We start from the raw sequence: 25,129 nt of genomic DNA, 5'->3' as shown, positions 1-25,129 counted from the left end.
GCAGGGGCTGAGGTCTAGGAGGTCAGGACACATCAGCGCTGGAATCTGCCTGAGGCCATAGCGCTGATGGGGCCAGGGGCAGATGGGTGCTGGATTGTAGAGTTGTTTGGGAGGTAGATGGAAATGGGGATGTAGTTGAGAATCAGGGTGGGGGCTGAGACTGAGGGCAGGTGAGGTGTTGGGATGTAAGTTATAGGCTGGAATATCGTCAGGGGTTGGGGTCTAGGTTGAAGGTCAAAGTATAGCCCGGGATCAGAGTACAGGTGAGAGTCGAGAAATAGGGATAGGTTGGGGTGTAGGTCAAGGGTTGGGGTACAGATCAGGGAGTGGGTATAAGACAGGGGTGGGCTGCCAAAGGGGGATGGGTATGGTGGGACCCACTCACTTTCAGGGCCGCGCACACAGACACCGTGCACGAAGGCCAGGTGCACGTGGGAGACCTGGCTCATGAGGCTGGCTGTCTCATAGAAGGCCTGTGGGGACCAGGCAGGTCAGGCGGCTGCAAAGCCGGCCCCTCCCATCCCACCTCCTCCACAGCCACACCCCTCCCATCCCACACCTCCAGACACACCCCTCCCATCCCACCTCCTCCACAGACACACCCCTCCCATCCCACCCCCTTCACAGACACACCCCTCCCATCCCACCTCCTCCACAGACACACTCCTCCCATCCCACCTCCTCCACAGACACACTCCTCCCATCCCACCTCCTCCAGACACACCCCTCCCATCCCACCTCCTCCACAGACACACCCCTCCCATCCCACCTCCTCCAGACACACCCCTCCCATCCCACCTCCTCCACAGACACACCCCTCCCATCCCACCTCCTCCACAGACACACCCCTCCCATCCCACCCCCTCCACAGACACACCCCTCCCATCCCACCTCCTCCACAGACACACCCCTCCCATCCCACCTCCTCCACAGACACACTCCTCCCATCCCACCTCCTCCACAGACACACTCCTCCCATCCCACCTCCTCCACAGACACACCCCTCCCATCCCACCCCCTCCACAGACACACCCCTCCCATCCCACCTCCACCACAGACACACCCCTCCCATCCCACCCCCTCCACAGACACACCCCTCCCATCCCACCCCCTCCACAGACACACCCCTCCCATCCCACCCCCTCCACAGACACACCCCTCCCATCCCACCTCCACCACAGACACACCCCTCCCATCCCACACCTCCTCCAGACACACCCCTCCCATCCCACCCCCTCCAGAGACACACCCCTCCCATCCCACCTCCTCCACAGACACACCCCTCCCATCCCACACCTCCAGACACACCCCTCCCATCCCACCTCCTCCACAGACACACCCCTCCCATCCCACCTCCTCCAGACACACCCCTCCCATCCCACCCCCTCCACAGCCACACCCCTCCCATCCCACACCTCCTCCAGACACACCCCTCCCATCCCACCCTCCACAGACACACCCCTCCCATCCCACCCCCTCCACAGACACACCCCTCCCATCCCACCTCCACCACAGACACACCCCTCCCATCCCACACCTCCTCCAGACACACCCCTCCCATCCCACCCCCTCCACAGACACACCCCTCCCATCCCACCTCCTCCACAGACACACCCCTCCCATCCCACACCTCCAGACACACCCCTCCCATCCCACCTCCTCCACAGACACACCCCTCCCATCCCACACCTCCAGACACACCCCTCCCATCCCACCTCCTCCACAGACACACCCCTCCCATCCCACCCCCTTCACAGACACACCCCTCCCATCCCACCTCCTCCACAGACACACTCCTCCCATCCCACCTCCTCCACAGACACACTCCTCCCATCCCACCTCCTCCACAGACACACTCCTCCCATCCCACCTCCTCCAGACACACCCCTCCCATCCCACCTCCTCCAGACACACCCCTCCCATCCCACCCCCTCCACAGCCACACCCCTCCCATCCCACACCTCCTCCAGACACACCCCTCCCATCCCACCCTCCACAGACACACCCCTCCCATCCCACCCCCTCCACAGACACACCCCTCCCATCCCACCTCCACCACAGACACACCCCTCCCATCCCACACCTCCTCCAGACACACCCCTCCCATCCCACCCCCTCCACAGACACACCCCTCCCATCCCACCTCCTCCACAGACACACCCCTCCCATCCCACACCTCCAGACACACCCCTCCCATCCCACCTCCTCCACAGACACACCCCTCCCATCCCACACCTCCAGACACACCCCTCCCATCCCACCTCCTCCACAGACACACCCCTCCCATCCCACCCCCTTCACAGACACACCCCTCCCATCCCACCTCCTCCACAGACACACTCCTCCCATCCCACCTCCTCCACAGACACACTCCTCCCATCCCACCTCCTCCACAGACACACTCCTCCCATCCCACCTCCTCCAGACACACCCCTCCCATCCCACCTCCTCCACAGACACACCCCTCCCATCCCACCTCCTCCAGACACACCCCTCCCATCCCACCTCCTCCACAGACACACCCCTCCCATCCCACCTCCTCCACAGACACACCCCTCCCATCCCACCCCCTCCACAGACACACCCCTCCCATCCCACCCCCTCCACAGACACACCCCTCCCATCCCACACCTCCTCCAGACACACCCCTCCCATCCCACCTCCTCCACAGACATACCCCTCCCATCCCACCTCCTCCACAGACACACCCCTCCCATCCCACACCTCCAGACACACCCCTCCCATCCCACCCCCTTCACAGACACACCCCTCCCATCCCACCTCCTCCACAGACACACTCCTCCCATCCCACCTCCTCCACAGACACACTCCTCCCATCCCACCTCCTCCACAGACACACTCCTCCCATCCCACCTCCTCCAGACACACCCCTCCCATCCCACCTCCTCCAGACACACCCCTCCCATCCCACCCCCTCCACAGCCACACCCCTCCCATCCCACACCTCCTCCAGACACACCCCTCCCATCCCACCCTCCACAGACACACCCCTCCCATCCCACCCCCTCCACAGACACACCCCTCCCATCCCACCTCCACCACAGACACACCCCTCCCATCCCACACCTCCTCCAGACACACCCCTCCCATCCCACCCCCTCCACAGACACACCCCTCCCATCCCACCTCCTCCACAGACACACCCCTCCCATCCCACACCTCCAGACACACCCCTCCCATCCCACCTCCTCCACAGACACACCCCTCCCATCCCACACCTCCAGACACACCCCTCCCATCCCACCTCCTCCACAGACACACCCCTCCCATCCCACCCCCTTCACAGACACACCCCTCCCATCCCACCTCCTCCACAGACACACTCCTCCCATCCCACCTCCTCCACAGACACACTCCTCCCATCCCACCTCCTCCACAGACACACTCCTCCCATCCCACCTCCTCCAGACACACCCCTCCCATCCCACCTCCTCCACAGACACACCCCTCCCATCCCACCTCCTCCAGACACACCCCTCCCATCCCACCTCCTCCACAGACACACCCCTCCCATCCCACCTCCTCCACAGACACACCCCTCCCATCCCACCCCCTCCACAGACACACCCCTCCCATCCCACCCCCTCCACAGACACACCCCTCCCATCCCACACCTCCTCCAGACACACCCCTCCCATCCCACCTCCTCCACAGACATACCCCTCCCATCCCACCTCCTCCACAGACACACCCCTCCCATCCCACACCTCCAGACACACCCCTCCCATCCCACCCCCTCCACAGACACACCCCTCCCATCCCACCTCCTCCACAGACACACCCCTCCCATCCCACCTCCTCCAGACACACCCCTCCCATCCCGCCTCCTCCAGACACACCCCTCCCATCCCGCCTCCTCCAGACCCCCCAGGCCTGGCCCTGCCACTCACCAGGGCGATATCATGGTGACTTGGGTCCAGCACTTTGAGCACCACTCGTAGCTCCTGCCCACGGTCCCTTCCAGGCAGGAGGGGATCCTCGTCGTCCATCTTGCCCTCCTCAGGGTCCCCACTGCCCTCCACTCGCAGGCGGCCCTCGTACACGTTGGTCCTTGTGCCCTGGCCCAAGTGGGACAGCTGCGGAACCATGTGGTGAGAGTTCGCAGCTGATCTCCCAAGGCCCCCAGCACCCACATCCCCAGGGGCCCTGCCCTTGCCCCGGGCCCCTTCCCTGCACCCACCTGGGTGATCTCCTTCTGGTCAACCCGGTGGAAGCTGAGCTGGCTGAGGTTGAGTGTCCTGGTGCTGGCCCGAGCCCCCCGCATGACGATGAGGTTGGAGGTTTCTGGAGGCAGGTGTGAAGTCATGGAGGGTGGGCCTGTGGGAGAGATACCACATCCCACCCAGAGGTCCCCCCATCGTCGTACCTCCTGGTTGGGGCAGGCAACAGCGACGCAGAGAGAAGCAGTCGTCCCCGGCCCTCAGCAAGCAGCCCTGCAAGGCGGCCCCAAGTTCCCGAACACTGGGGAAGGACCGGCCCCAGCCCTCCAGCACAAAGGCCCCGGCCTGCTGCTCAATGGGGAACTTCCGGAGCCGCAAGCTCTGTGTGCCGTCTGGTGCCTGGCGGGAGGTGGCAGAGATGGGAGCAGTAAGCAAGGGACCAGGCAGGGAGCGTGTCCAGCCCCAGCCCCAGCCCCCAGCCCTGGGCCCACCTGGCTACGCTGGGCCACTGTGAGGATCAGGCGGTAGGGGTGGCTGGTGCTCCACTGAATGAGGTACAGGCCGTCCTCGGGCCGCAGCTTGGCCTGCACAAACGGCTCCCTGGAAAGGGGTCCAGGGGGACTATCAGGCCACCTGGGCCACTGCTGGACCCATACCCGGGAACAATGACACTCATTACCTGCTTAGAGGTCACACACACAGCTAGGACAAGTGTGAGACACAGCCACTCTTGTGAGGACACTAACTCTGGACACACACAGCCCCTTACATGGAGACATAGCGCAGCAGCAGGCACACACCTGCTTTTCTGTTTGTTTTTTTGAGACAGAGTTTTGCTCGTCACCCAGGCTGGAGTGCAATGGCGCGATCTCAGTTCACTGCAACCTCCACCCACCTGGGTTCAAGCAATTCTCTTGCCTCAACCTCCCCAGTAGCTGGGATTACAGGTGCCTGCCGCCATGCCCAGCTAATTTTTATGTTTTTTTTTTTTTTTTTTTTTGAGACGGAGTCTCGCTCTGTCGCCCAGGCTAGAGTGCAGTGGCCGGATCTCAGCTCACTGCAAGCTCTGCCTCCCGGGTTTACGCCATTCTCCTGCCTCAGCCTCCCGAGTAGCTGGGACTACAGGTGCCCGCCACCTCGCCCAGCTAGTTTTTTGTATATTTTTAGTAGAGACGGGGTTTCACCGGGTTAGCCAGGATGGTCTCAATCTCCTGACCTCGTGATCCGCCCGTCTCAGCCTCCCAAAGTGCTGGGATTACAGGCTTGAGCCACCGCGCCTGGCCTACATATAGCCTTGACAGCTGTCATAGCCACAGGCCTCACAAGGTGAAATGCCCACTTCCCCCTCCCCTGGCATCACAAGTAGGACAAGGGTCAGAGTCACAGGGGCAGTGACCCGACAAGGAGACAGCCACAAATCACGACTTGGCAGCACAAACGACAGCCACACACGCCCCTGCACCTGATGATGACATAAGTACTGGCAACTTCACACCCTCAGGCCTACAAGTCACACACAGGACTGCTGAGACAGTGACTCACAAGTTACCAGCATGGGCAGCCGCCTGTAGAGGCGGAAGCATCCAACATACCGCTGAATGATCACCAGCACCAGGGTAACGACAGTCCCGTGAAAATCACCAGTTCTGTGCAATGACAGCCTCAACACACCATGACAGTCACAGCAGGGCGTGGTGGCTCACGCCTGTAATCCCAGCACTTTGGGAGGTGGAGGCAGGTGGATCACCTAAGGTCAGGAGTTCGAGACTGGCCTGGCCAATATGATGAAACCCCACCTCTACAAAAATACAAAAATTAGCCTGGCGTGGTGGCGAGCGCCTGTAGTCCCAGGTAGTCAGTTGGGAGGCTGAGGCAGGAGAATCACTTGAACCCGGGAGGTGGAGGATGCAGTGAGCTGAGATCACGCCACCGCACTCCAGCTTGAGCGACAAAGACGTGCACCCACACGCACACCCTGCACAGCCCCTAGGGCTCACAGTCTAGTTGGCAGCCTTGGCAGTGGCCCCCAGTGCCTCCCCACCCAGCACTCACAGCAGGGGTCCGTGGATCCCATCCTGGATGCTCATCACCAGCCGTGGGGGAGCCACCTCGTGGCATAGGTAGTGGCTGGAGTCGGCCGTCAGGCGGAAATAGCCGTCCACCAGCGACACGAAGGACAGCGCCGCAGCCCGGGAAGGCAGGCTCAGCTCCTGCCAGCCAGGGGCGCATCAGGCGAGTGTCCTCCCAGGTCATGGCGGCCCCTAGCCCGGCCCCCACCCCGGGCCTCACCAGGCACTTGTTGTCCTGCCGGTGGATGCTGACACAGCGCTCTTTCAGCACCACGTGGGTGATGTCCCGGAAGTCGCAGAAGTAGGCCCACAGTGGCTCCCGCAGCCTGTCCGCCGGCTGGCCAATTGCCTTGTGAGCCTTGGCCTTCTTCCCAGACAGGCTGGCTTGGGGGTTCCTGCTGCTGCCGCCACTAGAACCCTGAACACCCCGCAAGTGGGGCAGAGGGTGGAGAGGGCAATGCCCGTTTATACTTCTGCACTTTCCCCTCGGGGGAGACTGGAGCCAGAAGGGCCAGGCACCAACCTAGGTTGACCTCCCAAGTCCCAGAGTCACAGGCGGGATGGGGACCCACCCCATAACATACACACGCTGGAAGCCGGACCCTTAGGGACGGCAGAGAGCGGAATCCTGACCCCCTCACACTCAGGTGCCAGTCCCCAGATGAAGGGGTTCCCTGGAGGTGCAGACTCCAGAAATAAGGTCCCCAAGGGGTAAGCAGATGGAGGACCTTCTCCAAGAAACTGGCCCCAGCAGACAGGTGCCCCAGAGCCATGTGGGGAGAGGGCTCAGGTCAGCCACCCTCAGAGGCCAAGGCCAAGGATGAACAGAGACCCCCCACCCCAGCCCAACCTGAACCTCCAGGGCGGAAGAGGCGCCTTGCTCACCTCCTCCTTGTTCACCTCCTCCTGTACTGGCCGCCACTGGATGCCACCAGTGCCTGTCACCAGCACCTCATGGGTTGGGGGTCCAGCAGCAGACTCGGGGCCAGGGTCTGTAGGTGCCTCCCCACTGTCCCGGATGTAGCAGGGCTCCCCCTCTGCCTGGGCCAGCAGCCTCAGGTGGCACACGGGCACACGCTCTGTGCCAAAGCGGGGTGCCAGCCGTTCAAGTGTGGCCAGGTATTTGACCATGACCATCTGCTGGGAGAGTCTGTCTGGCTGGAAGTCCTGCAGGAACCTGCGGAAGACGTTCCAAAGGCGCAGCCGGGTCAGGGCGCTGTGCTGCCGGATCTGCCGACGGAAGGAGAGCGGGATGCAGTCCTTGAAGCTGGGGGGAACACAGGGAGTGGCTGGTCAGGGACCTGGGTTGCAGACCCAGCTGGGTGACACAGGGCAAGTGGCTTAACCTCTTTGAGCCTCAGCTGCCTCATCTAGATAACAGGCACCTAGCCAGGTGTGGTGAATTGAGCCTGTAGTCTCAGCTACCTGCGAGGCCAAGGTGGAAGGATCGCTTGAGGTCAGGAGTTCGAGACTAGCCTGGCCAACATGAAGAAACTCAGTCTGTCTCTACTAAAAATACAAAAATTAGCTGGGCATGATGGCAGGCACCTGTAATCCCAGCTACTCAGGAGGCTGACGAAGGAGAATCTCTTGAACCTGGGACGCAGAGGTTGCAGTGAGCCGAGATCGCGCCACTGCACTCCAGCCTGAGTGACAGAGTAAGACTCTGGCTCAAAAAAAAAAGTAGAGGCACGGCAAGATGCAAAGTCTACCCCGGCTCCCAGATGCTTAGGACACTTCCCCCTGCCTACACAGCATCCCCACCCCATTCCCAGACACCTGGTCTTCTTGGCCACCTCCTCCAGGGGGACACCACGGCGGAGAGCGAGGTGACAGAGGTGCAGAAAGGCCATGCCTAGGCTCTCATTCTTAAAGTGGTGGATCTCCTCCTCACTCGACAGCTCCCACAGTGACGCCACATCATTCACAAACTCATGCTTGCCCTGGGAACAGGAAATTGAGCAGAAAGGGAGGTATGAGAATGCGTTCACTCCCTAGCCCAGAGGTATCCAATCTTTTGGCTACCCTGGACCACACTGGAAGAAGAACTGTCTTGGGCCACACATAAAATACAATAACACTAATGATAGCTGATGAACTAAAAAAAAAAAAAAAGAAAAGAAAAGAAAAAGAAAAAAAAAAAATCACAGGCCAGGCGCAGTGGCTCACGCCTGTAATTCCAGAACTTTGGGAGGCCGAGGCGGGCGCATCACCTGAGGTCAGGAGTTTGAGACCAGCCTGACCAACATGGAGAAACCCCACTTCTACTAAAAATACAAAATTAGCCAGGCGTGGTGGCACCTGCCTGTAATCCCAGCTACTCGGGAAGCTGAGGCAGGAGAATCACCTGAACCCGGGAGGTGGAGGTTGCAGTGAGCCGAGATTGTGACATTGCACTCCAGCCTGGGCAACAAGAACGAAACTCCATCTCAAAAAAAAAAAAAATAATTGCAGCAAAATCTCAAAATATTTTAAGATAGTTTAGGAATTTATGTCAGGCTTCATTCAAAGCTGTTCTGGACAGCATACAGTCTGCAGGTCAGGGGTTGGACAAGCTTGCTCTAGTCAGAGAACTCTAATTTCCTGCATCTCACCGCCTTGAGGAGGGGAGAGACCACCATTTACCGGAAAGGCCAAATATACAGCATATACCCCCCTCTTGTCAATCTTGTGCCTGTGACAGACATTACTAATCAATCACAGCACTCTTTCCCCTTCAACCTGAACTCTTAGCTGGGCATGGTGGCTCACACCTGTAATCCCACACTTTGGGGGGCTGAGGCAGGTGAATCACTTGAGGTTAGGAGTTTGAGACCAGCATGGCCAACATGGTGAAACCCCAGCTTTACTACAAATAGAAAAATTAGCTGGGGGTGGTGGCGGGCACCTGTAATCTCAGCTACTTGGGAGGCTGAGGTGGGAGAATCGCTTCAACCTGGGAGGTGGAGGTTGCAGTGAGCTGAGATCACGCCACTGCACTCCAACCTGGGCGACAGAGCAAGACTCCATTTCAAAAAAAAAAAAAGATCCCCAGATGGCATGAGTTGAAACCCATTAGCTATAATGAATCAGGGAGGGAAATGGGGGCTCCTTAACTGCCCCTAAATCTCCCACAAATAGTCTTGCCCCCCGCAGCCCTGCTCATACCTGCTCAAAGAGGTACTCAAATGAGGCTGGGTCCAGGAGTTGCATCCCCTGTGCTGTCTGATCTGAGGATGCCTCGGTTCCTGGGGGTCCACAACGGTACACAGCTGGCTCCTGAGGATTCATGCCATGCCAGTTCTGGAAATAAAACCTGCAGGACAGGAGGGACGCAGCTGGGGCTTAGCACAGAGTCAGACCAGCTTCAGCACAGGAGGGGATGAGCTTTGCAAAGGGGTCTCCACCTACCTCATGCGGAAATACAGCATCAGGCTTGCGTCTCTGGGGATCTCTAGGATGTGGTTTGGGGGCAACCAGACTTGGGCCTGAGCATCGAAGAGGGCGAAGAGATTGAAACAAGGAGGAGTGATACCTGGACCAGGGGAGAAATGAGGTCAGGAGTCATGTCATGTGCTACCGTCAGACCCGAAGACCCTGCAGACCCAATGTCTGCCTTCACACTCCCTCTGAGGCCCCCTCCCCCACCTGCAGCTTCAGTCTCACGTTGCCCCTGGGCAGAGGACAGTGCGTATGTTGACCATGCTGTGGCCTCACAGGAGGACTACATTTCCCAGCCTCCCTTGCAGCTAGGGCCAATTGCACTGGTTTCTGGCCAAAGGGATGGGCACATTTCCAAGCCTGGGTATAAATCCTCTTGTCACCTTCACCACCTGAGGTATGTTGAAGGCTTCTTGTGCCAGATGGTGAAGCTATAAGATAGAGGCGAACCATCCAACCTGTACTTGATTTTAGGTGAACCTTTTTTTTTTTTTTTTTTTGAGATGGAGTCTTGCTGTCACCCAGCCTGGAGAGCAGTGTGTGATCTCAGCTCGCTGCAACCTCCACCTCCTGGGTTCAAGTGATTCCCCTGTCTCAGCCTCCCGAGTGGCTGGGAATACAGGTGTGTGCCAACCACACCCGGCTAGGGCTACTTTTTGTATTTTTGGAAGAGATAAGGTTTCACCATGTTGGCCAGACTGTTCTCAAACTCCTGACCTCAGGTGATCCACACACCTTGGCCTCCCAAAGTGCTGGGATTAGGGGCCGGAGCCACCGTGCTTGGCTGATTTTAGGTAAACCTTGATTGTCTTAAGATTTAGGGGGACTGCTTATTCCTGCAGCAAAACTAATCCTAGCCTGACCCACATAACTCTACAAACTGCTGCAATTGTCTGGCATTTCCCTAAACTCCCCGCCCCTTCCTGGCTGGAGAAACATCCAGTCACATCCTGGCTGTCTCCCCCTGGACATCACAGGCCCCCACTTACATATGCTTTGTTCCAAACAACACACCTTACCTGTGGTTGGCAAACTCCAACCCTCCCCTCCTCTGTCCAGTTATTTTATTTTATTTTATTTTTTAAGGGTCAGGGTCTTTCTTTGCCACCCAGGCTGCAGTGCAGTGGTGCAATCCTAGCTCACTGCAGCCTCAACCTCCAGTGCTCCAGCGATCCTCCCACCTCGGTCTCTGGAGTTGATGGGATTATGGGTATGAGCCAGTGTGTGTGGCTTCTACCCAGTTCTTCAAACCAGGAACTTGGTCCTTATCTTCAGCCTCTCCCACCAACTCCACAACATATTGGTTACCAAGACCTGCTCTTCCTGCACTCTCCATGTCCTGGGGATCCATCTACCACCTTCAAATGCAAACCTCAACCCCAATCCAGTCTCCAGACTTGCTGTAATTCCCCACACCAGCTATCCAGGGCATCTTTCTTTCTATTGATATCATTTAAAAATTGTATCTGTTGGCTGGGAGCAGCGGTTCACGCCTGTAATCTCAGCACTTTCAGAGGCTGAGGTGGGTGGATCACAAGGTCAGGAGATCGAGACCATCCTGGCTAACACAGTGAAACCCCGTCTCGGCGGATCACGAGGTCAGGAGATCGAGACCATCCTGGCTAACACAGTGAAACCCCGTCTCTACTAAAAACACAAAAAACTAGCCGGGCGAGGTGGCGGGCGCCTGTAGTCCCCGCTACTCGGGAGGCTGAGGCAGGAGAATGGCGTAAACCCGGGAGGCGGAGCTTGCAGTGAGCTGAGATCCGGCCACTGCACTCCAGCCCGGGCGACAGAGCAAGACTCCGTCTCAAAAAAAAAAAAAAAAAAAAAAGAAACCCCGTCTCTACTGAAAAACACAAAAAATTAGCCGGGCGTGGTGGCGGGCGCCTGTAGTCTCAGCTACTCGGGAGGATGAAGCAGGAGAATGGTGTGAACCCAGGAGGTAGAGCTTGTAGTGAGCCAAGATTGCACCACTGCACTCCAGCCTGGGCAACAGAGCAAGACTCCGTCTCAAAAAAAAAAAAAAAAAAAAAATTGTATCTGTCAGCTGGGTGTGGTGGCTCATGCCTGTAATCCCAGCACTTTGGGAGGCTGAGGCGGGTGGATCACAAGGTCAGGACTTCAAGACCAGCCTGGCCAATATGGTGAAACAACATCTCTACTAAAAAATACAAAAATTAGCCGAGCGTGGTGGTGCGTGCCTGTAATCCCAGCTACTCAGGAGGCTGAGGCAGGAGAATTGCTTGAACACGGGAGGCAGAGGTTGCAGTGAGCCGAGACTGCACCACTGCACTCCAGCCTGGGTGACAGAGTAAGATTCCATCTCAAAAAAAAAAAAAAAGAAAAAACAAAATTGTATCTGTGGTGTGGGCATGGTGGCTTATGCCTATAATCCCAGCACTTTGGGAAACTGAGGTGGACACATCACCTGAGGTCAGGAGTTCCAGACCAGCCTGGCCAACATGGTAAAACCCCCGTCTCTACTAAAAACACAAAAATTAGGCCAAGTGCAGTGGCTCACGCCTGTAATCCCAGGACTCTGGGAGGCCGAGGCAGGCGGGTCACGAAGTCAGGAGTTCTAGACCAGCCTGGCCAGCATGGTGAAACCCCATCTCTACTAAAAAAAAAAAAAAAAAAAAAAAAAAAATTTGCTGGGCCTGGTGGCACGCACCTGTAATCCCAGCTACTCGGGAGTCTGAGGCAGGAGAATTGCTTGAACCCGGAAGGCGGAGGTTGCAGTGAGCCAAGATCATGCCACTGAGCTCCAGCCGAGCTGGACAGACCGAGATCTAAAAAAAAAAAAAAAAAATTGGCTGGCCATGGTGGCATGCGCCTCTAGTCCCAGCTACTCGGGAGGTTGAGGCAGGACAATCGCTTGAACCCAGGAGGCAGAGGTTGCAGTGAGCCGAGATTGTGACACTGCACTCCAGCCTGGTGACAGAGCAAGACTCTGTCTCAAAAAAAAAAAAAAATTATATCTGGCTGGGTGCGGTGGCCCACACCTATAATCCCAGCACTTTGGGAAGTTGAGGCAGATGAAGCACTTGAGGTCAGGAGTTCAAGACCAGCCTGGCCAACATGGCAAACCCTCGTCTCTACTAAAAAGACAAAAATTAGCTGGGTGTGGGGGGTGCGCACCTGTAATTGCAGCTACTCAGGAGGCTGAGGCAAGAGAATTGCTTTTTTTTTTTTTTTTTTTTTTTTTTGAGACGGAGTGGCGCGATCTCGGCTCACTGCAAGCTCCGCCCCGCCCGGGTTCACGCCATTCTCCTGCCTCAGCCTCCTGAGTAGCTGGGACTACAGGCGCCCACCACCTCGCCCAGCTAATTTTCTTGTATTTTTAGTAGAGACGGGGTTTCACCGTGTTAGCCAGGATGGTCTCGATCTCCTGACCTCGTGATCCGCCCGTCTCGGCCTCCCAAAGTGCTGGGATTACAGGCTTGAGCCACCGCGCCCGGCCTGAGAATTGCTTGAACCTGGAGGTGGAGGTTGCAGTGAGCCGAGATCACACCACTGCACTCCAGCCTGGGTGAAAGAGCAAGGCTCTGTATAAAACAAAATAAAATAAAATAAATAAATAATTTTATCTAAGGCTGGATATGGTGGCTCACATCTGTAATCCAGCACTCTGGGAGGCTAAGGCAGGAGAATCACTTGAACCTAGGAGTTCAAGACCAGCCTAGGCAACATAGTGGAGACCCCTCATATCTAAAAAAACTAAAAATAAAATAAATTAGCTGGGTGTGGCTGGAGTGCAGTGGTGCGATCATAGCTCACTGTACCTTCAGCTTCCTGGACTAAAGCAATCCTCCTGCCTCAGCCTCCCAAGAAGCTGGGACTACAGGCACATGCCACCATGCCCAGCTGATTTTTGTAGTTTTTGTAGAGAACGGGTCTCACCATGTTGTCCAAGCTGGTCTCAAACTCCGGGGCTCAAGCGATCCTCCCACCTCAGCCTCCTGAGTAGCTGGGAGGGTGAGTAGCTCAGCCTCCAAAGTGCTGGGATTATAGGCATAAGCCACTGTGCCCGACCCTGAAGTAGTGTTTATCATTTTCATATCTTCTACAATCTAGTCTTAAATGTTATGAACTGTGGCTGGGCAAGGTGGCTCATGTCTGCAATCCCAGCACTTTGGGAAGCCGAGATGGGCAGATCACCTGAGGTCGGGAGTTCGAGACCAGCCTGACCAACATGGAGAAACCCTGTCTCTACTAAAAATACAAAATTAGCCGGGCATGGTGGCACATGCCTGTAATCCCAGCTACTCGGGAGGCTGAGGCAGGAGAACTGAACCTGGGAGGCGGAGGTTGCGGTGAGCTGAGATCGTGCCATTGCACTCCAGCCTGGGCAACAGGAGAGAAACTCTGTCTCAAAAAAAAAAAAAAAAAAAAAAAATCTCATGAATGCTAAATGTGTGGTATTATACTGCAGATATCCCTCTGCAATGTGCTTTTTCGCGCTACAAGAGTTTATAAAGCTTCATACAGAATGATATTAGTCATTCTGGTTAAATTCGTTTTCCTGGCTGTACCATATTTCAGTATTCAACCAGATTGAAATTTGCTTAGGCAGTCTCTTGTTGAGGGACTTTGCAATGGTCTCCCCTTTTCCATATGATAAACAAGGCAGCTCTAAACATTCTCCTAAGTGTCCCTGGGAGCACATGAGTTGACTGTTTATAGAGTGACTGTCACTGTCCAGGAGTGGAACTATATGACCTCAGGGAAGATGTTTCTGGGCTTTTTTTTTTTGAAACAGGATCTCACTCTGACATATAGGCTGGAATACAGTGGTGCAACCATGGCTCAGTGCAGCCATGACCTCCCTGGCTCAAGCGGTCCTCCTGCCTTAGTCTCCTGAGTAGCTGGGAGCTATAGGAATATGCCACCACACCCAGCTATTTTTTTTTTTTTTTTTTTTTTTGAGATAGCATCTTACTCTGTCACCTCGGCTGAAGTGCAGTGGTATGATCGCTGCAGCTTCAACCTCCTGGGCTCAAGCAATCCTCCCACCTCAGCCTCCCGAGTAGCTGGGACTTACAGGTACACACCACCACACCTGGCTAATTTTTTGTATTTTTAGTAGAGATGGGGTTTCACCATGTTGCCCAGGCTGATCTTGAACTCCTGGGCTCAAGTGATCCTCCACGCTCAGCCTCCAAAACTGCTGGGATTACAGGCATGAGCCACTGCACCCAGCTTCGACTGTGTTATCAAATCACTCTCCAAAGTCACACCATGGAATTATACTGCCCCTCTGCGAAGGGAGGATACCTCCCTGTGAAGCAGTGTCACCCAGGCTGGAGTGCAATGGTGCAATCTTGGTTCACCGCAACTTCCGCCTTTCAGGTTCAAGTGATTCTCCTGTCTCAGCCTCCTGAGTAGCTGGGACTACAGGCACAGGCATGTGCCACCATGCCCAGCTAACTTTTTGTATTTTTTTTTTTTTTGGATGGAGTTTTTGCTCTTGTTGCCCAGGCTGGAGTGCAGTGGCACAATCTCGGCTCACTGTAACCTCCACCCCCTGGGTTCAAGCAATTCTCCTGCCTCAGCCTCCTGAGTAACTGGGATTATAGGCGCCTGCCACCACGCCCGGCTAATTTTTTGTATTTTCAGTAGAAAAGGGGTTTCATCATGTTGACCAGGCTGGTCTTGAACTCCTGACCTCAGATTATCCACCCACCTCAGCCTCCCTAAGTGCAAGGATTACAGGTGTGAGCTATGGTACCTGGCCAATGTTTTGTATTTTTGTTTTTTGAGACCCAGTCTCACTCTGTCACCCAGGCTGGAGTGCAGTGGTGCAATCTCAGCTCACTGCAACATCCGCCTCCCGGGTTCAAGCGATTCTCCTGCCTCAGCCTCCCAAGTAGCTGAGATTACAGATGTGCGTCACCATGCCCAGCTAATTTTCGTATTTTTAGTAGAGACGGGGTTTCACCATGTTGGCCAGGCTGGTCTCAAACTCCTAACCTCAAGTGATCTGCCCGCCTCAGCCTCCCAAAGTGCTGGGATTACAGGCGTGACCCACTGTGCCTGGCCTGAGACAACTTCTTAAAGAACCAGTCAAAAATACAAATAAAATAAAAAAATAAAAGAACTAGTTAGACTGCTTCACTCTCTGGCTTAAACCTTCCATGGCTCCCCATTGCTCCCGGAGAATGCCCAACCCCTTGATTCTGAGTACCCCCACCCTGGCTTTTGCCTGCTATGCCCCAGTTTCAATTGTTACTTCCCCTTCCAAACTCTTAAAATTGATACCCCAGTCACCCTGAAGGTCTTTCACTTCCTCAAACAGATCAAACTCTCCAGGCCTCCATGCATGCTGTTCCCTCTGCTGAGCGTGTTTCACTTCACCCCGCACACCTGTCTGAGTCCTTTAAGAATCATGGGGCCAGGTGGCGCGGTGGCTCATGCCTGTAATCCCAGCGCATTGGGAGGCTGAGGTGGGCAGATCACGAGGTCAGGAGATCGAGACCATCCTGGCTAGCACAGTGAAACCCCGTCTCTACTAAAAATACAAAAAATTAGCTGGGCGTGGTGGTGGGCGCCTGTAGTCCCAGCTACTTGGGAGGCTGAGGCAGGAGAATGGCGTGAACCTGGGAGGTGGAGCTTGCAGTGAGCTGAGATTGAGCCACTGCACTCCAGTCTGGGCAACAGAGCGAGACTCCGTCTCATAAAGAATAAAACAAAGAATCTGCCATGACTGGGCTCGAGGGCACACACCTGTAATCCTAACACTTTCGGAGTCCGAGGCGGGTGGATCACTTGAGGTCAGTAGTTCGAGACCAGCCTGGCCAACACAGTGAAACCTCTGTCTCTACTGAAAATACAAAAATTAGCTGGGTGTGGTGGTGGGCACCTGTAATCCCAGCTACTCAGGTGGCTGAGGCAGGAGAATCGCTAAAACCCGGGAGGTGGAGGTTGCAGTGAGCCAAGATTGTGCCACTGCACTCCAGCTTGGGGGACAGAGCGAGACTCCATCTCAAAAAAAAAAAAAAAAAAAATCAGTCATGACCACGCACAATGGTTTGTGCCTCCCAACACTTTGGGAAGCCAAGGCAGGCAGATCACTTGAGCCCAGAAGTTTGAGACCAGCATGGGGCAACATGGTGAGGCCCCATCACTACAAAAAATACAAAAATTATCCGGGCATGGTGACGTGTTCCTGTAGCCCCAGCTATTCGGGAGGCTGAGGCAGAAGAATCACTTGAGCCTGGCAGGTAGAGGCTGCAATGCATCATGACTGCACCACTGCATTTCAGCCTGGGCAACAGAGAGAGACTTTGTCTCTACAAAAGAGAAAAAAAATAAAAGACTCAGCCATCAATGGGGAAGTAGGAAGTGTTATAGAAATTGATTACAATGCTCCCATCCAGTCATGGAAGCTGGGAATAGGGGAGGTAAGAGGAGTTTCTGGAGGAAGGTATATGTAACCAAAGCCACCTTAGAAGGGCCTTCCCTTGGCTGGGCATGATGGCTCGTGCCTGTAATCCCAGCACTTTGGGAGGCTGAGGCAGGTGGATCACTTGAGGTCAGGAGTTCGAGACCAGCCTGGCCAATATGGTGAAACCCCGTCTCTACTAAAAATACAAAAACTAGCTGGGCGTGGTAGTGCACGCCTGTAATCCCCAGCTACTCAGGCGGCTGAGGCAGGAGAATGGCTTGAACCTGGGACGTGGAGGTTGCAGTGAGCCAAGATCACACCACTGCACTCCAGGCTGGGTGACAGAGCGAGACTCCATTTCAAAAAAAAAAAAAAAAAGTCCGGGTGTAGTGGCTCACGCCTGTAATCCCAACACTTTCAGAGGCTGAGGCAGGCAGATCACCTGAGGTCAGGAGTTCAAGACAAGCCTGGCCAATGTAGTGAAACCATGTCTCTACTAAAAATACAAAATTTAGCCAGGCATGGTGGCACATGCCTGCAATCCCAGCTACTTGGGAGGCTGAGGCAGGAGAATTGCTTGAATCTGGGAGGTAGAGGTTGCAGTGAGCTGAGATCGTGCCATTACACTCCAGCCGGGGCAACAAGAGCAAAACTCCATCTCAAAAAAAAAAAAAAAGGGCCGGGCGCGGTGGCTCAAGCCTGTAATCCCAGCACTTTGGGAGGCGGAGACGGGTGGATCACGAGGTCAGGAGATCGAGACCATCCTGGCTAACACGGTGAAACCCCGTCTCTACTAAATATTACAAAAAACTAGCCGGGCGAGGTGGCGGGTGCCTGTAGTCCCAGCTACTCGGGAGGCTGAGGCAGGAGAATGGTGTGAACCCGGGAGGCGGAGCTTGCAGTGAGCCGAGATCTGGCCACTGCACTCCAGCCTGGGCGACAGAGCAAGACTCCGTCTCAAAAAAAAAAAAAAAAAAAAAAAAAGAAAGTCCTTCCCTCCTCCAGAGGAAATTGCGTTTCCAAATATATCTACTACAGACTTTTTTTTAATTTTTCTTTTGAGACGGAGTCTCACTCTGTCCCAGGCTGAAGTGTAGTGGCGCGATCTCAGCTCACTGCAACTTCCACCTCCTGGGTTCAAGCAATTCTCTGGCCTCAGCCTCCCGAGGAGCTGGGACTACAGGCATGTGCCACCATGCCCGGCTAGTTGTTTTTCTTGTTTTGTTTTGTATTTTTAGTAGAGGCGGGGTTTCACCGTATTAGCCAGAATGGTCTCGATCTCCTGACCTCGTGATCCGCCCACCTCGGCCTCCCAAAGTGCTGGGATTACAGGCTTGAGCCACCGCGCCCGGCTCAACTTTCTTTTTTTAATGACACAGGGTCTCACTCTGTCACCCAGGCTGGAGTGCAGTGGTGTGATCTCAGCTCACTGCAACCTCTATGTCCCAGGTTCAAGCCACTCTCCTGCCTCAGTCGCCTGAGTAGCTCGGATTACAGGCGTGCCCCACCACACCTGGCTAGTTTTTGTGTTTTCAGTAGAGCTGGAGTTTTGCCATGTTGGCCAGGCTGGTCTCAAACTTCTCACCTCAAGTGATCCACTAGCCTCATTTTCCCAAAGTGCTGGGATTGCAGGTGTGAGCCACCGTGCCCAGCCCGACTTTCTTTTTTTAATGACACAGGGTCTCACTCTGTCACCCAGGCTGAAGTGCAGTGATGCCACCATACCTCATTGCAGGCTTGAACTCCTGGACTCAAGCGATCCTGTTGCCTCAGCCTCTCAAGTCGCTGGGACTACAGGCATGCACCACCATGTCTAAAAATTGTTTTGTTGAGACAAGGTCTCCCTATGTTGCCCAGGCTGGTCTCCAACTACTGGCCCCAAGCAATCCTTCTGCCTGGGCCTCCTCAAGTACTGGGATTACATGTGTCAGTTACTGCACCTGGCCAAGTTTTCTGATTTATTCTATTTCTTCCTGTCTTCCCTACTAAAATTTCAGCTCTACAAAGGCAGTGATTTGCAGCTGCCACACAGTAGATGCTTACAAAATGTTCACCGAATGAACGGGTGGATGGATGGATGGATGGATGAATGGATGGATGGATGGATGAATGGATGGATGGGTAGATGGATGAATGGGTGGCTGGATGAATGGGAGGCTGGATGGATGGGTGGGTGGATGGATGGGTGGGTGGATAGGTGGGTGGATGGATGGGTGGATAGGTGGGTGGATGGATAGGTGGATAGGTGGGTGGATGGGTGGATAGGTGGGTGGGTGGGTGGATGGATGGATGGGTGGAGGGTGGATGGATGGGTGGGTGGGTGGATGGGTGAGTGGGTGGATGGGTGGGTGGGTGGATGGATGAGTGGGTGGGTGGATGGGTGGGTGGGTGGGTGGATGGGTGGGTGGGTGGGTGGGTGGATGAGTGGATGGGTGGGTGGATGGATGGGTGGATGGGTGGGTGGGTGGGTGGAGATGGGTAGATGAGTGGATGGATAAATGGATGGATGGATGGATGAATGGATGGATGGATAGATGGATGAATGGGTGGCTGGATGGATGGGTGGCTGGATGGATAGGTGGATAGGTGGGTGGGTGGGTGGGTGGATGGATGGGTGGAGGGTGGGTGGATGGATGGATGAATGGGTGGGTGAATGGGTGGATGGGTGGGTGGGTGGATGAGTGGATGGGTGGGTGGATGGATGGGTGGATGGGTGGGTGGATGGATGGGTGGATGGGTGGGTGGATGGATGGATGAATGGGTGGGTGAATGGGTGGATGGGTGGGTGGGTGGATGAGTGGATGGGTGGGTGGATGGATGGGTGGATGGGTGGGTGGATGGATGGGTGGATGGGTGGGTGGATGGATGGATGAATGGGTGGGTGAATGGGTGGATGGGTGGGTGGGTGGATGAGTGGATGGATGGGTGGATGGGTGGGTGGGTGGGTGGAGATGGGTAGATGAGTGGATGGATAAATGGATGGATGGATGGATGAATGGATGGATGGATAGATGGATGAATGGGTGGCTGGATGGATGGGTGGCTGGATAGATAGGTGGACAGGTGGGTGGGTGGGTGGGTGGATGGATGGATGGATGGATGGGTGGAGGGTGGGTGGATGGATGGATGAATGGGTGGGTGGATGGGTGGGTGCGTGGGTGGATGGATGGATGGGTGGGTGGGTGGATGGATGGATGGGTAGGTCGGTGGGTAGATGGATGGATGGATGGATGGGTGGGTGGCTGGGTAGATGGATGGGTAGATGGGTGGGTGGGTGGATGGATGGGTGGGTGGGTGGGTGGACAGATGATGGATGGGTGGGTGGGTGGGTGGACAGATGATGGATGGGTGGGTAGATGGGTGGGTAGGTGGGTGGATGGATAGGTGGGTAAGTGGGTGGATGGATGGGTGGATAGGTGGGTGGGTGAATGGATGATTGGATAGATGGTGGATGGGTGGGTAGATGAATAGATGGATGAATGGTTGGGTGAGTGGGTGGATGAATGGGTGGGTGGGTGGATGGGTGTGTGGATAGATGGATGGATGGGTGGTTGGGTGGATGGATGGGGGAATGGATGGATGGGTGGTTGGGTGGATGGATGGGGGAATGGATGGATGGGTAGATGGGTAGGTGGGTGGATGGATGGGGGAATGGATGGATGAATGGTTGGGTGAGTGGGTGGATGGATGGGTGGGTGGGTGAAAGGATGATTGGATAGATGGTGGATGGGTGGGTGGATGGATAGATGGATGAATCGTTGGGTGGGTGGGTGGATGAGTGGGTGGGTGGGTGGATGGGTGTGTGGACAGATGGATGGATGGGTGGGTGGGTGGATAAGTGGGTGGGTGGGCAGATGGATGAATGGATGGATGGGTGGATGGGCGGGTGGGTGGATGGATGGATGAATGGATGGATGGATGGATGGGTGGGTGGGCGGATGGATGAATGGATGGATGGGTGGATGGGCGGGTGGGTGGACGGATGATTAGGTGGGTGGACGGGTGGGCAGATGGATGGGTGGACGGATGGATGGATGGGGCCCAGCTGCCGCTTGCACACCCACCCCAGTCCCCATGGTGCCAACGCCTCAGACTCACCGACTTTATGTGCGATGTGGATGCAGACTTCCTCAGCTGTCAGCGATGACTCGCTGAAAGTGACCCAGGGCTCTCTGCCGCCTGGACCAGCCCAGTGCAGAAGCACCTTCAGGCCTCCCATGGCAGCCATGGGCTGGGCTCCATCCCCAACGGGCTTGCTGCCCCTGGTCGTCCCCCGATGGCGCAGAGGCATGCTCCCAGCAGGTGGCTCGGCTGCAAAGGGGACAATCTATCAGCTCCCAAGTCTCAGCCCAGAGACCCCCGTTAGCTCCTCAACCTTCCACCCACCCCCACTGAGACCTGAGGGGAAGATCCTGGGCTCCCATCTTGGCACGACATTAGAGACCCGATTTCCTCTCTGAGCCTAGTTTTCCACATTTGTTGGACAGGGTTGGGGTATGCATCCCCACCTAGATCTCTCATCAACGATAACACTGAACCCTCTTCTCTTTACACAAATTGACACCGATATAAAAATCTGCTCTGGCCAGGTACAGTGGCTCACGCCTCTAATCCCAAGACTTTGGGTGGCTGAGGCAAGACGATCGCTTGAGCCCAGGAGCTCGAGACCAGCCTAGGCCATATAGCAAGACCCCGTTTCTACAAGGCATTTTATTTTACTTTATTTTGAGACAGAGTTTCACTCTTGTTGCCCAGGCTGGAGTGCAATGGTGCGATCTTGGCTCACTACAACCTCCGCCTCCTGGGTTTAATTGATTCTCCTGCCTCAGCCTCCTGAGTAGCTGGTGCCCACCACCACACCAGGCTAATTTTTGGATTTTTAGTAGAGACGGAGTTTTGCCATGTTGGCCAGACTGGTCTTGAACCTCTGACCTTAGGTGATCCACCCGCCTTGGCCTCCCAAAGTGCTGGGATTACAGGCGTGAGCCCCCGTACCCAGCCTGTACAAGAAATTTTTAAAATTTAGCCAGGTGTAGGGGCACACATCTGTAGTACAAGCTACTCAGGAGGCCGAAGTGGGAGGATCTCCTGAGCCCAGGAATTGGAGGCTGCAGTGAGCAGTGATCACACCACTGCATTCCAGCCTAGGTGACAGAGTGAGACCCTTACTGTAAAAATATAACGCGGTGGCTCACGCCTGTAATCCCAGCACTTTGGGAGGCCGAGGCGGGCGGATCACGAGGTCAGGAGATCGAGACCATCCTGGCTAACACGGTGAAACCCCGTCTCTACTAAAAATGCAAAAAATTAGCCGGGCGAGGTGGCGGGCGCCTGTAGTCCCGGCTACCCGGGAGGCTGAGGCAGGAGAATGGCGTGAACCCGGGAGGCGGAGCTTGCAGTGAGCCGAGATCGCGCCACTGCACTCCAGCCTGGGCGACTGAGCCAGACTCCGTCACAAAAAATAAATAAATAAATAAATACATAAATACATAAATACATAAAAATATATAAAAAGGGCCAGGCGCAGTGGCTCATGCCTGTAATCCTAGCACTTTGGGAGGCTGAGGCAGGCAGATCACAAGGTCTGGAGATTGAAACCATCTTGACCAACATGGTGAAACCCCATCTCTACTAAAACACACACAAAAAAATAAATAAATAAAATAAAAATCTGCTCTTAACACACCTCCCCAAAATAACCAGACGGGCAGGTGTGGTCAAACAGACCTGAAGGCGAGTTCTGGAGCTCCCTGTGTCAACTCAAGCAAGCCACTTGGCAATTCTGGGCCTCAGTTTCCCCATCTGGAAAAGGGAGGTCCTCAGGGTGTTGCCATCAAAAGATGGTTGTAATGTTTCAATATAGTTCTGCATATTACACATTCAGCACAGACCCTGATATAGGCACACACAAAAATAACAAATATGACTAAAACAAGAATAACATCATTGTTATTAGTTTCATCGTGGTGATGGCCTTTCTCTTTCAGGTGACAATTCTCCTCTTCCACACGTACCCCCATGAGTGACCTCAATCCCTGTTGACTCCCCAAAGCCTAGGAGAGTTTATGTCCAGCTCCATCCCCCCAATCCAGGGCCTGAGCCTCCTGAGGGCGCCAGTATGGAAGTGAAGGGGCTGTTAGTTCCACCCATGTTGCTGGTTTCCTCATCTGGAAAATGGGCATGTAAGAGTGTCTACCTCAAAGGATTGCTGGGAGGATTCAACGCGAGGAGGCAGAGAAAGTGCCTGGTATACAGTAAGCGCTTAATCAGCGTTTGCCATTAATACCTATTCATGTTATAGATGAGATCCTGGGGATGGGGCTTTCGGGGAGCCTACTTCCTCCTTCCTCCTTTCTTGTCCCCACTGGACCCGGAACCAGCTTTGAAGACGGGATCGGGGTGAGGTTTGCAACTGGGAAGGCTGCACGCCCCCATGTCCCCCCCTTCAAAACCTCTAAACCCGGCCAGCAAGGGCGGGAACTGGAATGTGCACCCACCCGGCATCCGGGCAGTGCCGAGGTACCAGGTGCTCCCATCCAAGTGCAGCCTGTCTAGCGCAGCCAGTCCCCGCGCCTCCTTCCTGAGGACCTTCGGCCGCGCCCCTTCCGCGCCCGCGTCCAGACTCACCCTTCCCGGGGGACAAGAGCTCGAACCCGGACCCCACCCCGCCCCCGCGGACAGCCACTACGTCCCCCGCCGAGACGCCTCCTCCCATTGGCCGCCTGAAACGCGCACGCCCATTGGCAGCTGGTCTGTTCTCCTCTCACGTCACCTCTGGAAGTTGTTTTTTTTTTTTTGGCCATGGCAGCGGCACTCTGATTGGTCCTGGGGCTCACTCGTCGCTCAGCCGCGATTGGCTGAGTCGGCACCCGGATGTGCTGTGGCTTCTGCTATTCGCTGGCACATGGTGGACGGAGACGTGGGAGGGGCTTGCGAGAGGCAGGCGGGAGAGCGAAGTGTGTGGGCAACGCGGCCGGATCCTGGAGTTCCCCACTGTGCTGTGGAATTGGGTCAGGCGTGTGCGGTCCTGACCCTAGGGCACAGCTACATGTCCTCACCTCGGTGTTCAAAGCTGCACCGGGCAGCATTCAACCCTCCGACGCCCTGCCCTGTGGCTTCCCCGTTCCATCCTGTCCTATCTCCTTTCCCTCGTTTCTACCTGGCCGACTCTGCCCTGCTGGCTGGAATTCCCCCTCCTTCACTGCCTGGAAGCATTCCTCGCCCACCTGCTCCTGTCCTCTTCCTGATCACCGGCAGCCCTGTCCCCTGAAGCTCCCTAGCGGTCAGGGTAGCAGCTTGGACGTCCCACCAGTTGTGAATTCAAATCCCCACTCCGCAAGTCGTGCCCATTTGCTGAGAAGTCTACAGTCTGAGCGTTTCACATCCATTATCTCATTTGATCCTAGCAGCAACTCCCTGTATGGCGGCTCTTATTATCCCCATTTCACAGAGGAAGAAACTCAGGCGTGGAGAGGTAGCAAAGACCGTCCTCTGACCCTTCTTCTGTGCCATGCCATAACCAGTCCTCGACTTTGTCTTTCACCTGCCCAGCCAAGTCTTAGCAAAGAATCCTATTAAGTCATCTGCTCATCCTTGATATCTGATCAAGTTCCTCATCTTCCACCTTTTGTTGTTATTTATTTGTTTATTTTACGACGGAGTCTCGCTCTTGTTGCCCAGGCTGCAGTGCAATGGCGGGATCTCGGCTCACTGCAATCTCCGCCTCCCGAGTTCAAGCGATTCTCCTGCCTCAGCCTCCCGGGTAGCTGAAATTACAGGCACCCGCCACCACGCTCGGCTAATTTTTGTATTTTTAGTAGAGATGGTGTTTCACCATCTTGGCCAGGCTGGACTCGAACTCGTGACCTCGTGATCCACCCTCCCAAAGTGCTGGGATTACAGGCGTGAGCCACTGTGCCCGGCCCTTTTGTTGTTAATTTTTAAATTTTGTGGCTAAGTTTTAAATTTTTGTAGAGATGGGGTCTGGCTATGTTGCCCAGGTTGGTCTTGAACTTCTGGCCTCAAGTGATCGTCCTGCCTTGGCCCTCCAAAGTGGTGGGATTACAGATGTG

At 55.4% G+C, this 25,129-nt stretch overlaps 1 protein-coding gene across 10 annotated transcripts in view; it reads right to left on the bottom strand.

The window, feature by feature from the left end:
- Positions 1-23,750, bottom strand: part of TYK2 (tyrosine kinase 2) — a 37,470-nt gene extending 13,720 nt beyond the window's left edge. For 3 of the 10 annotated variants that reach the window (XM_037992197.2, XM_073016967.1, XM_073016965.1), the window contains exons 1-13: positions 23,555-23,678; positions 21,156-21,368; positions 9,641-9,764; positions 9,398-9,545; positions 8,030-8,193; positions 7,136-7,517; positions 6,471-6,668; positions 6,234-6,391; positions 4,673-4,781; positions 4,388-4,580; positions 4,202-4,305; positions 3,912-4,097; positions 386-473 (exon numbers count right to left, since the gene is read on the bottom strand). In XM_037992197.2, coding sequence (XP_037848125.1) covers positions 386-473; positions 3,912-4,097; positions 4,202-4,305; positions 4,388-4,580; positions 4,673-4,781; positions 6,234-6,391; positions 6,471-6,668; positions 7,136-7,517; positions 8,030-8,193; positions 9,398-9,545; positions 9,641-9,764; positions 21,156-21,368; positions 23,555-23,561 — 2,074 coding nt within the window. In that variant the 5' untranslated portion in view covers positions 23,562-23,678. Of the gene's footprint in view, positions 1-385; positions 474-3,911; positions 4,098-4,201; positions 4,306-4,387; positions 4,581-4,672; positions 4,782-6,233; positions 6,392-6,470; positions 6,669-7,135; positions 7,518-8,029; positions 8,194-9,397; positions 9,546-9,640; positions 9,765-21,155; positions 21,369-22,784; positions 22,950-23,343; positions 23,363-23,554 lie in introns of those variants that run through there. The other 7 variants (XM_037992199.2, XM_037992203.2, XM_073016966.1 and 4 more) reach the window with 7 other exon arrangements.
- Between the last annotated feature and the right edge of the window lie 1,379 nt (positions 23,751-25,129).

Source organism: Chlorocebus sabaeus, chromosome 6 (genome assembly GCF_047675955.1).
Source record: "Chlorocebus sabaeus isolate Y175 chromosome 6, mChlSab1.0.hap1, whole genome shotgun sequence".
NCBI lineage: Eukaryota > Metazoa > Chordata > Mammalia > Primates > Cercopithecidae > Chlorocebus > Chlorocebus sabaeus.
This window is presented reverse-complemented; position numbering and strand designations above follow the sequence as displayed.